At 41.1% G+C, this 12,241-nt stretch overlaps 1 protein-coding gene across 3 annotated transcripts; it reads left to right on the forward strand.

The window, feature by feature from the left end:
* The first annotated feature begins 1,066 nt into the window (after positions 1-1,066).
* LOC104830431 (rho-related GTP-binding protein RhoG-like) lies at positions 1,067-11,282 on the forward strand. 3 transcript variants are annotated; one of them, XM_010565313.1, is made up of 4 exons: positions 1,067-1,711; positions 2,257-2,398; positions 3,210-3,528; positions 9,070-11,282. In XM_010565313.1, exon 4 carries the CDS (start codon positions 9,091-9,093, stop codon positions 9,664-9,666), a length of 576 nt encoding a protein of 191 aa, XP_010563615.1. In that variant the 5' UTR covers positions 1,067-1,711; positions 2,257-2,398; positions 3,210-3,528; positions 9,070-9,090; the 3' UTR covers positions 9,667-11,282. The 3 variants fall into 3 exon arrangements, with proteins under 3 accessions (XP_010563615.1, XP_010563614.1, XP_010563613.1); XM_010565312.1 differs by having other exon boundaries at positions 3,473-3,528; XM_010565311.1 differs by lacking the exons at positions 1,067-1,711; positions 2,257-2,398; positions 3,210-3,528 and adding an exon at positions 7,068-7,172.
* The last annotated feature ends 959 nt before the right edge of the window (positions 11,283-12,241 follow it).

Genomic DNA, 12,241 nt, shown 5'->3' on the forward strand with positions numbered 1-12,241 from the left:
TGCGGCTGCGCGGCCCGCGGCGGGCCCTGAGGGGCCGGGAGGTGAACTGAGGGGGGGGGGCCGCGGGCCCGGTGGCGGGGGAGCGGCCTCCGCGGGCCCCGGGCAGCCCGCGCATCTTCGGGTCTTTCTTCTCAGCGTTGCCGCCGGGCGGAGGCCGGGGCAGGCGGCGCGGTGGGAAGGAAGGTCCTCTGCGTCCGGCCGCCGCCACCCTCGCTGTCAGCGGGGCGGCGGCCTGGGGTCGGCGCCAGCCTCTCCCGGCCTGGGAGCTGCGGCGGTCGCGGGTCCTTTCTCGGGGGAGGCTGTTGGCGCGCCGACTGCGCCTCCTCGGCATCTGCCCCGCGGGGGAAGCAGCCGGCTCCGGAGGAGGAGGGAAGGGCGAGCCTGGGAGTAGAGAGGGTAATCAAGCCCCCAGCCGTGGGGCCTGTAGTTTTCTTAGTTTCCAGAGGTTGCGGGAGATGGGATGCACGTCCCGGCGTCTGCGCTCGGTGGTGTTTGTGGAATGTGCTCATCGGGGCCCGGAGGTGCTGGAGCAGTAGGGGAAGGGGGATGTTTTGGAACGAGCTTTTCTCTGGTCGCATTTCTCGCTCAGGGGTGTGCGGGAAGCGGAATGGCCGCGTGGGCAGGTTCTGCTCTTCCCTGTTCCGCAGTGTCCGAAGGTTGGGCTGGGTTGTTCTAAAGTCAGGCTGATGCTAATCCACGTTAGGACTACCGTGACAAATTTAAGGTGACCTCTGGCCCCAGCGGATATAATAAAAGGTTGGCATATGATGAGTTAGCCTTTTCTAAAGGTCTCTTGTTTCAGTGCTGAGAGTGGTTTTTCCTTTACAGGGATATGCAAGAGTAGTCATATTTGATCTGCTTTCTAAAAACTGCCAGATTGTTGTCTCAGGAAGAGTAGAGCAAGGTAGTGACACAAGGTACTGACCTAAAATGTTCTGAGGGGTTTCAGGAGTCACAGGTGTTGTCTAATTTAGTAGCCTCTACAGAGCTGCCTTTCATAAGCTTAATGGTTCTCTTCTTGAGTCCTATAAACTTTCAGTATTTGTAACATCCGGTACTGAGGAATTCCTAGCTTAACCTCGCACCCTCAGAAGTGATCTTAACTTTTATTTGTTCTGAACCTTGCTATTTCTGATTGAATTTGATGTTCCTTTGTTCTTTTCTTTTTTTTTTTTTAAAGACCTCATGAATAGTCACTATCTGTTTACTTTTTATAAATGCTTGTGATTCCCATCATATTTACTCTGAGTTGTAAAGTCGCTTTAAATGCAACATGTCCTGCGCTGGAGTGTGGCACTCCTTTTGCCAGCATCATTAGCTGTGTGCTCTTTGTCCCAGGCTTATTTTTTGATTTTAAAAAGCTTACATTCTCTTCTGTGTCAAATGTAAAATACGTAGCATGAAGGCTCCGTTTGGCCAATTTGCCAGTGTTCAGCCGCACACAAGTTTTTTTGTAGGGAACTTAAGTTTAGGAGACATATTTGGCATTTTAGCTTACTATTTCCATGAAAAAAGATGCTTATAAATGTTCTTCTTAGAAGGAACTTTACAGAGATCTTGGAAAAACAATGAAATATGTGGTTTGTAATTAGTAGGAGTAAACTGAATATGCAGTTTGATTTGCTTACATGATGAGGCTGTGATTCTTTTGGAGTCCAAAGGGTTTTCACACAACTTGGTATCGTGTAAAGATACATACCTTTAAAAGGAGGTGGGTTTTTTTGTTTTTTTGTTTTTTTTTAACTTTACTTTCCTATGCCAGTATGTGTAAATCTGATAGACTGCTGAGAGACTCTTTGCCACTGGTAACTTCTGCTCACTTTTTAGAACTGCGATACTCTGTGCAAATGAGACTGGCAAATACTGCAATGTTGTAGTGCACAAGCCATGATACAGTACGCACTGAGTGCATGCTTTATCTCATGCTTTAATTGTATCAAAACTATTTAAAGACACTTTTCAAAACTGTTACTGATTGACCAAGTGCATTTTTTTTTGGTTTTTTTTTTTTTTTACCCCCCCAGTGAAATTTGGGGGTGGAGGAGGAGTAATCAAAGAGAATGAAAAGCGTGTATGGCCTTTTTTCTCAAGGAAAAAGCTTAGATTTTCCCAGTATACATATTACCCTTCAAATACAACAGTGGCTTTGTTACAACTTTTCTTAAAAATAAAGAGCGTTTAGAGTGCCAATGAATGCCGGGTGACAAAAGATGATGGGAAGATAGACTAACAGTTTTTTTTTTCCACCTCAAATAGGAATCAGGGATGCTTTAACTGGATTTATCATTCATCCTGCAATGTGTTTAATGTGCCTCTTCACAGAACCTCATGTCTGAAGTACTGCCTTTTTTCCTTTAGCCAACAGTAATGAATAAGGTCTTGCCAGAATCTATAAAAGGTAGGAAGGACAATGTTGTTCACTTCTTATGAACTGACTGTGATACCCAGCACCTCTGCAAGTTGCTTTATCAGCCAGGAGGTGTGTAGTAGTGGATCTGGGCACAGAACCCTGCAGTCCTTGCTCCTAGTCTCACACCTTTACTGTGCTCACCCTTGAAGCCTATCAATGTTGCTTGTTTTCAAGTAAATTGTGAAAGGTACCTGTCTTGATGAATCTGTGCTTCTGCACGTGGTTACAGGAGGAAAATCAAGTTTAATACTCTGCAGCTTTTGATTATGGCAGGTTACATGTCACATTCATGTACTGGGGATTCAGATATCTACTGAAGTCCTAGTTTTTAGTTCCTGTATGACAGCAGCTGCACCTTGGTCTAGTGTTATTTCACAGCCGTGCAGCTGTTTCACGAGCTTGTTTCTAATGCCCTTATGAGATATTTATTATCCAATAAACATAATCCTGGATTCATGGAATTTAAGGTCATTGGTATTTGGTCACTAATACTGTTGCTCTCCTATAAAATTTGGAGTATGCATGCCTGTAGTAAGAGTGTTGATGCACTGAGGTTTGTGTGGTTGAGGTGCCCAAATACCTCATGCAGACCACTTCATTTTCACTGTGGGTCCCTAAGAAATAACTGCTTACATGGTAAAGGTTATGTGTGTTTTGTCCCTGCAAAAAAAAATTAACCTTTAAATCAATAAACCAATTTCAGCCTAATTTGACAGGAGTAGAGGTTTTAAAAACATTATATGAAAGGTTTTGGGTGGCTTCTTTTATTTCTTTGAAACAACTTTTTGTGCCTTTCTAGCATTCACACTGAGGGAACAGGAACAACCAGTGAGAATTGCACTCTTGTTAGGCATCAGTAATATGTGCACGGGAGCTGAACCTCCAGGCAGAGCTCTGCAGAAAGCAAGCTTCCTCGATTCTGCTGTTCACGTGGAACTCTGGGTGGTGGACTGCATGGTTCTTGCTGTGCTGCTGAAATGTTGCTTGGCTTGCTGATTCCCCCATCCTCCCCCTGCCCTGCTGCCACTCAGGCTATTGCCATGTGTTTTGTTTCTCTTGCAGGTAAATGGCAGGACAGAAAGCAGTGTGAAAACTTTGAACGGCAGTGAGAAGTCAAAGTAGGTCATTCATTGCTGAAGGATATTAGGGATGAGGTCTCCTATTTAACTTTTTTACTCTTTCTTGGCATGCATTCTGAAAGTCTGGCACTTGTCCATTCGTTTGGCACTTGCCTAAACCAATGGCAAGTAAGCTGAGCTGTTGTGGAATAGTAACACAGTCTTGATTAAATTGCTGAGAGCCCCTTTCTTTTCCCCGACAGGTCTGGTGGCTAAGCTGTACACAGAAAAAATCTTTTAACTCCTTTGCATGGTGAGGATAGTAGGATATACTTAGAAATGCCTTATCCACCCAATTAATTGTTGAAAGTTTCTGCGTGACTTCACGTATCATGCAGACAGTTTTTGTTACTGAAAGATGAGCAATTAAGTCATTAAGAAATCTAAACTTCTGCTTGCTCCTGATAAAGCAGTATCAGACTTCTGGGCCTGCAAAACAGAGAGGGATTAATCAAAGGTGGTGGCTGAACAGAACTACACAGCTCAGTATAGGTGATTTTGGCTGAACCCCTAGTGTGTTTTCTGCTCATTTTTGGCCAAAATGGGGCCCTATCCAAACTGGAGAGATACAGAAGACCTGACAAACTCTGTGAAAATGACATTATCGAAGAGCAATATCAAAGCTAAAATCCTCTTAACAGAGAGGCATCTGGTGTTAACGTAGCAAGGGCAGAGACATATCCTGCTAAGAAGTTCCTCTGCCAAGAATTTTTCGACATGCGGGAAGTATAAAAAGCATAAATCTAGAAAGCCCCAGAATAATTCAGTTTCATGTTTCCTCTCTGTTTTCTGCTACTGTTTTCTCCCTTCTCTCAGCCAACAGGGAGCTTTCCTTCAGAAGTATTAAAGGGAAGATCTAGAAGTTTTTTCTCTTCCACAAAAAAATTTTAATGCAACATGAAGTTATTCTATGACTTCACTTATGATAGGTTTGTGGGCAGGGGGAGTGGAATCCAAGTAGTGAATTTTCCCAGCAAATATCCGGTTGGGTTACAGGAGAGCAAGCTGTCCATGATAACGATACTAGAAAATATGTAATTAGGTCAGAACAGGAGCAGCTCTCCAGATGATGTCTCAACAAGTTGACTGAAATCTTGCATATTCCAAAGGAAGTGCCAGGTGTGCAGGCAATGAAGGCAGACTTTGCAGCATCTTCTGAGCAGGAAACTTAACCCAAACAGGAATGCCAGTATTCTAATCCAAAGGCACTGATGGACAAGACAAAAATAACACTCATCTATGTATTTTTGCACAACACTTTGTGAGGTGGTTGGGTTTGTTTTTTTAATTCTTTGAAAACTATTCCCATTCTGCTGTAACTGCTACAGCTCTTCATGTTCTGATGATCTTCCACCTTAACTGTAACAAAAGTCCTTTCTCTGGCAGGACTAAGCAACCTGTGTTACTTCTCACTAATTTGGACTTTCTGTTCATTCCTTTCTCTTGCTGAGTAACCTTTAAACTTGGCTTTGAAGCTTGTGCCCACCTTTCTGTTTCTAAATTCTAAGTCTTGTTTTTGATATATTGATGTGTTAATCTGTATTTTTCTGTTTTTCAGTTCTTGTTACCTGTTGTACGTGGAATTTTTCTCTCTAAAGTTTTTCCCCAAAAATTTTTTTGAAGCTCACCAAAAAACCCCCGAAACAAACCCTAAACCAATTTTCCTGCTCTTGGTAATGTTTGCTGGTAATTTTGGTTTTGGAGTATGTTTTTTTTTTTTTTCCCCCCAGCATATATTTATATTCAAATAGCATGCAGTGCCAAGTTCAAGCGTGCTTGAGAAATAAACAGTTTTCCATGCAAATTTGAACCCCAGCTTCTTGCTATCTTATGAGAGTTTTATTACTAGGCAAATTGTTTAAAAAAAAATAGAGACTTTATACATTTTGAACAAAGCAATATGTGGATTTAATAGAAAAGGCCTGATGGAGATAATATTGTTTGCTTGGTTGTGGCTTAAATTAAAAAAAACCCCTTTCTCTTCCATATGTCAATTTTTATCCAAACTACACCTGCTCACAACATACAGGTTTCTTGAGTGTAGGAGCTTCTTTCAACTCTTTTTTTTTTTTTATTAATTTCTCTACCTTTTGTGTTTCAGTACTAAATTGTGTATCCTGGTGTGTGTTTTTCTGTATTGCATATGCCACATATGATTCCCTTCAGCTAAGACAACCTACTTTGAAGGAGCCCTGCAGAGAAGCATACTTAAAAGCCTGCAAGCTCTTGAATTGTATTTGTGTAGTTCATGCTTAGCCTGATGCTTTGGCATGTTTGCATGCAATTACTTCCTATTCCAAATGTTGCTCCTCTAATATCCAAGCCTTAGTAAAGTAATTCAAGATCTTAATGCTGTGAAAACATTAATGTTCCAGGCTTTTTTGTTACCTTACTACTGTTCTCCGAATTGAAAGCTCTAATGACCTCTTAAATAAAGCCCCAACAAAATAATCTTTGGGTAACACACTTTCATTAGAAATTTTAAATCAGGTTGAATCAAGCTATTTTAGCTGTTGATGGTATGGGATACATGTGGCTTTTTAGTTTGCCAATATATGAAAGTGCCTGTGTTGTCTTACAATATTGGTGCGATGACCCTCCAGATATCAGTGCCTGATGTGTTCAGGTAGCAGTGCAATTCTGGGATACCCTGTCTTTCTGTGAAAAGCTCTGGACAGAAATGCATAGAGGTGTAAGTCCTTGGGGGAGCTCGTGGTTTGTGTTTTAAAGAGAGATCTGTTTACAAGTCTTTGCAATTTGTTTATTTTAGAAACTATGAACTGGGCATATAAAAGGCTTTGTGTAGCTCGTTCTCCATGAGACTTTTGTTGCTACAGTTGAGTTTTTATTGCATGTATCCAACTGACTTAGTTCTGCCATGTCTGTGATGTCACTTGTTGACTGATCAAAATAGTGGTCTGTTGCATAGGTAGTTCATTTGGAAAACAACTTTTGCTCTGGAATTGTTGGTCACCACTAGGGTTTCTGGCACAGCATCTTCTAGTACTTCAGTGGTTTGAAGTAAACACAGGAATAAGCTTTAAAACCTGCTCTCTGTGCTGCAGTCCAGCGATAACTTTGGCAGCAATAGCAGCATATGATGTTCCTCCCCCAGTGATTCATTCCCACCGTATGCTACCACTGGCTTGGTTGTACCAACACAGTTGATTGTGGTACTGCTTGGTAAACTGGATGAAACAACTCCTAACCCTTTTTCAGCATGTGCTCACATGGTGTGCTACCTGGGTGGGAAGGGGAAACAGGGTTTGGAAACTTCTGAAGGCAGCCTTGCTGCTGGAGAGAGTGTGGCAGTGTCTGAAAGCAGGTAGTGATCTGCCCTACTGGGAGAGAAGCAGTAGAGACTATGATTGGTGAGTTACGGTTGCATCTTCAGGTAGAATAGTGTTATGGTATTAAAATATATCCTCTCTTCTGTCACTGTTTGCTTGTAGCACTTAGACCCTTTGTGTTCAGGAATATTATGTTGAAAAGAAGAAATCTTTCTAAGCCTGTAATTTGACAGAACGTACTGATTTTTTGTTTGGTTTTTTTTTTTTTTTGTTGTTTCCCTAGCCCTGTTAAATGAAAATCTTGGTGCAACTGTTCTGGAATAATATATGCAGTACTTCTGTCAGCTTTTGCTGGTCAGTGCTGTTCTTCATTTTACTGATTACCTTTACAATATGCAGTTGCACATACACCTCTCTCTACACTTGACTGGAGCCTTGAAAAAGGATGACTGTTGTTTTTGATGTGTGATGAAACTCACATGTATGCTTTCCTGCCAAACCTCAGAAGTGCTTGCCAGATTTCATTTCAGGTGATTCATGTTGTTTTAGAAATGTAATTCCTGCCATTTTCAAAAAGGATAAACTGCTTCTGGATCTTCCTCCTGCTTGTTTTCCTCCAAATTCTTCCCCTCCAGTGTCCTGCTGGGTCTTTATGGAGCAAGGTTTCTGCACTGCTTCCCACCACTGACTGGTTTTCAGTAGTGCGTGTGTACATATGTTGACACTTCCTTAAGCACTATATATTGTAGTGACCACAGTCGGTATCACTCGAGTTGTCTGTTGCAGCTTTGTGCCAAAGTTTAAGGTAGTATGTTTTCACTTAGTACAGAAGAATCATGTGTGCTCCTAGTGGGAAGACAGCAGTATGTGGATACAATAAAGACTTTGTCAAAAAGGACAAAGCTGAGACTTAAATGGTAATGAGGTGTTGATTTGTTTGGATGGTCTTGAAGAGGAAGCTGGAGGGAGGGGGTTTCATGACTTTTGTAAGTGAAGTATTTCACTATTGCTCATTTTCATATGGTCTCTTTGCTATTTTGATGGCGTTGGAGCTATGATTTTTCTGGAATATGCAATATAGTTCCTCCCACTGTTTGTTTCTTCAGTTTGAAGCAGTGTATTTGCTGCTGGTGGAGGATTACTGCTAGTACCTCAAAGGCATTTGGGTGAGAAGGCAGATGCAAGTTTCGTCTTGTTCAGGCTAGCAGTGGAAGCTCCAGCATACTACAAATGTACAACAAATGACTGCTTGTAGTTGTTCCATGCTATTTTCAAAGTTCCTGCTGTTCATGTGAGGAAAGTTTAGAATTAATTGAGTTTTAGGCTATATCCATTTGACTATTAAACCTACTTCTCACATATTAGCAAGGGGATAGGGAAGCCTTTAAGTATCAAGTATGTCCTGTAACAATTCCCCAGTCTGCCTAGGAAGGCTGTTTGATTGCTGATGTTTTACAGCATGTATTTTTCTAATGCTCAGTTATAAGCTTTCTTTATTGTAGCTCAAGCCTATTAAGTTTTGCTTGTTCTGTTGCTTATTAGTGAGAATAATCTGTTCTTGGCTTCTTTAGAAAAATTGTTTATGTATTCTAATCTGGGTACTATGGCTGGTTATATTTCAAAGAACAGCTTTTCTTGTATGTGCTACTTTCTAAATCTTTTATCTGGTGTCCTCTAACTAATGCAGTGTCTGGAGGTCTGATTGATCTTGAGTTGAGTGATTAATTACAGTAAACAGTAGCAGTGGAGCCCAGCAATGGGTATCTTGGTTTATTACATAATTTTTGGACCTTTCTTTGTGGTAAACTGTTTAGGCAGTATACTGTGTAGACAAGAACTGTGAATCTTGGAGGGCAGTGTGTGTATACACAGGTGTGTGTGAACCTAACAAATGACAGAGTACCTTGTTACTAGGTCTGAGTTTGTGATCCCTTTCCACTTGTAGGTATCTCTAAGGACTTGTCCCTTTGCCTGTGGGAAACTGTCTGGTAGTAAGGCAAGACTGTGGAAATTTGGCTAGTTTTGTATTTACATGGTTGGAATGCAGCCAGTTGTCACTGAGCTCTCAACTCATTGCATCTCCATTTCACTATTGTCTTTCTAGCCTGTAAGCTCTTCATAATGGCTCTGACTGAGTGTGTTCAGCTGTGATAAGAAATTGTTAGCAATATTAAAAACTGGCTAAAGCTTATCTTTAAAATGACTATAATTGAGTATGCTTTTCCTAATTTTTTTTTCTTGCTTTGTGCAGGTCTTTGTTTCTGGGCAAAGAATGCAGACTATAAAGTGTGTAGTTGTTGGAGACGGTGCTGTGGGAAAAACGTGTCTTCTCATCAGCTATACCACCAATGCCTTCCCAGAAGAGTACATCCCTACTGTGTTTGACAACTACAGTGCCCAAATGACCGTTGATGGCCGGACAGTTAGCCTGAATCTCTGGGACACTGCAGGCCAGGAGGAATATGACCGCCTCCGCACGCTCTCGTATCCTCAAACAAATGTATTCGTCATCTGTTTCTCCATTGGTAGCCCCTCTTCCTATGCAAATGTGAGGCACAAATGGCATCCTGAAGTTTCTCACCACTGTCCAAATGTTCCCATTCTTCTAGTGGGCACGAAGAGAGACTTGAGAAATGACCTGGAAACAGTTAAAAAGTTGAAAGAGCAAAGTTTGGCTCCCACTACCCCGCAGCAGGGGACTTCGCTGGCTAAACAAATTGGAGCAGTCAAATATTTGGAGTGCTCAGCGTTGAATCAGGAGGGTGTTCGGGAGGTGTTTGCTGAAGCTGTGCGTGCAGTTCTGTATCCTGTGACAAAGAAGAACACAAGAAAATGTGTCTTATTGTAGTTACCTTGGGTGATGGATGTTCGAAGTTGAATATTGACTAGAATCTTGGAGGGCTTTTTAATGAATTAAATTGAAGATTTGCATCTTGCACTAACAGCTCTAAGCAGAAATGGTTTATGCAACGAAAATTCTTGCAGTCTTATTGCTTCAGGGAAACTGAAACAGAACAGATTTTTTTTTTTTTTTTTTACACAACTGAGAGGTCAAATACCTACTTTATTTCTAAAGTTCCAGTCTTCAGCTTCTCCACGGATCACTTGGCTTCTGTCCTTATTTAATGGAGGAAAATAAAAGACAGGAGTTCTTTGAAGCCAGACTTCTTTACTAGATAGCTATCAGTTACTAGACTTGCTGAAAAGCACAAATTCTGATAACTTTGCTTTAAGCATAGCTGCTGCTTTTTCCATCCCTTCTTTACTGATGGAATTTGTTTTATGAACAGAATTCTGACTGTCCAGTTGTTTTAATTTGTCAATTTAAAGCTTGAAAACAATTTGTTTACATGCGAAAAAGCCTGAAATATTACTGAGATTCACCTTATAGTGAACTGTGATCATTTTATATGAAGAGTTAGCATAAGGCATGTTCAATGCAATGAGGAAGACCCAGGGAACACCTGCAATGATTTTATTAATAGAAGCAGGAGCTGATTTCTCCTAATGCAAGGAACTTAGAATAATGATGAATCACTCAAATGGGTGATTTTCATACTTTTGAATTGGAGAGGTGGAAGAGTAGTTTAGATGCAAGTCTTCCATAATATTCTAAACTGAGTTTTTATTTCACTCTCCAATGAGACTTTGCACCTTGAGAATAAACTCAACAGTTCTCTTCTTGGACCGACAGAGGTAGTTAGGATGACACTTCTCAAAATGAGATTTTTGGTGTGATCCCTTTGAATCCCAGAGACCTGACAGCTGCCTGTTTGTTCTTGAGGAATTAATTGCTTCACTTCTTAATGTTCTTGGGGCCACCACCTGAGATTTTTACGTCAAATTACTTTGTTGTTTTTCTAGAACACTGACAAAATTTGGAGGTTCTATTTAGAGGAACCAGGAACCCTTGCTTCTTCCTGGCAACTCACTGATGGTTTCAGTTAAATTTGTAACGGTTAGCCAGTCACTGGATAGGTTTACTTGGGCAGTTTTCTCCTCTCTACTAGGTGATCAGTTTTTATAAACTCTTAACTGAAGTCCTATTTATGTACTTTTTAACTTTCTTTAGCAGCTCTAGTGAGTGGCAGCTGGCTTATTTTCAGGATGTGCGCTGTTCTTTATGTGTGATTCTGGGACCAGCTGAGGAGTGAGCGCATGAAACCTTCCTTAGACTTAACCTTACAGCTTGCTGGTATGAAAGCAGCATGCTTCAAAGATACTTTGTGTGAAACTGGTGGTGCTGGACTGGGCTTTGTTGTCTGAAGTTGACAGTGCTGTCTTTGTCCGGATGCAGCCTCAATTGGTAATTCAGAACTTGCTTTCTTGTGATTCCCACACATGCAAAACTGCACTGGTGTATGCCCTGGGCAGAAAAAAGTCTCATTTTAGCAAGATAACAGAAAATACATAAACAAGGTTATTAGGGATCTTGTGTTAATTTGACCTTGCTTTATCTGATACAGGTAAAAATACCAGGTGGATAGAAAGATTCGTATTTGTGCCCTAATTTCCCTCTTTAAAGAGCGTGTGCCTTTTTTCAGCTGGTATAACTGATGCTGACACTAACTGCAATTTTTGTATATCTGAGGTATGCTTGTACTGGTACTGCTTTAGCAAACTGCAACCCATAGATTACAAACTGCAGTTAATCTAAATACTGGTGTATGTGGCCAGTGAACCAGTACAGAGTTCCAAATGTTGCCTGATCGCAGGGCAACACCAAAACACCCATTATGCATGATGTTTGCAGAAGCCTAGAGACTCTGCATCTTTTTCTTCACCAAGTGCCATTGCCCACAGTGTCTTTGTGTCTTTTGCACTCGTAGAAGAAGTGCTGTTCCAGATATGGCTCCTGCAGCACTGCCCTGCAGGCTATGAGGATGTAGGAGTATTTCACTGAGGTAACCTCTACTCACCACGTTCTGCCTTTAGTAGTAGGCCTTTAGTGTGGGCTTCACTTGCAGACAGCAATTAACTCTGTGCCTTGTAATTCAAGATTATTTTCTTTAGGTAAATTTCAGTAACTGAGTAAATAGTTTGTCATGTTTAAAATGTATTTATTTAAGCCAGTACATGTGGGGTTTTTTAATGCTGGTCAGGCTGAAATCAACTGCCTAGTTACCCTGGTGCAAGCCCATAACCTTTGCTTCATTCAGAGATGTACTTTTTAAAGTTTGTGATATGTTTGAACTGCTCTTAAATAGACTTAATTTCAACAACAGGCACCTCTTTTTTTTTTTCTACATATAGTTGCAATTTTGTACTGAAGCTACTACTGTTTTAAAAATCTTTTACTTTTTTACATACTGAAATCTTTTAGTTCTGCATCTTTTGTGGTTATTCTTAACTGGATTACAATAATTTGGCGGAGAAGAAATCCTGTGGGCAAGTATTATTGCATCCCCCCCCCTCCCCCCCCC

This window comes from Haliaeetus leucocephalus, unplaced genomic scaffold, assembly GCF_000737465.1.
Source record: "Haliaeetus leucocephalus isolate CR32 unplaced genomic scaffold, Haliaeetus_leucocephalus-4.0 Scaffold189, whole genome shotgun sequence".
Taxonomy (NCBI): domain Eukaryota; kingdom Metazoa; phylum Chordata; class Aves; order Accipitriformes; family Accipitridae; genus Haliaeetus; species Haliaeetus leucocephalus.

What these genes read in the sequence shown, in the direction of transcription:
- LOC104830431 (XM_010565311.1), top strand. Translation starts at nt 7,146, where the DNA reads ATGCAGTACTTCTGTCAGCTTTTGCTG. An exon ending in ACTTCTGTCAGCTTTTGCTG is followed by an intron (nt 7,173 to 9,069) that starts GTCAGTGCTGTT and finishes TGCTTTGTGCAG; the next exon opens with GTCTTTGTTTCTGGGCAAAG.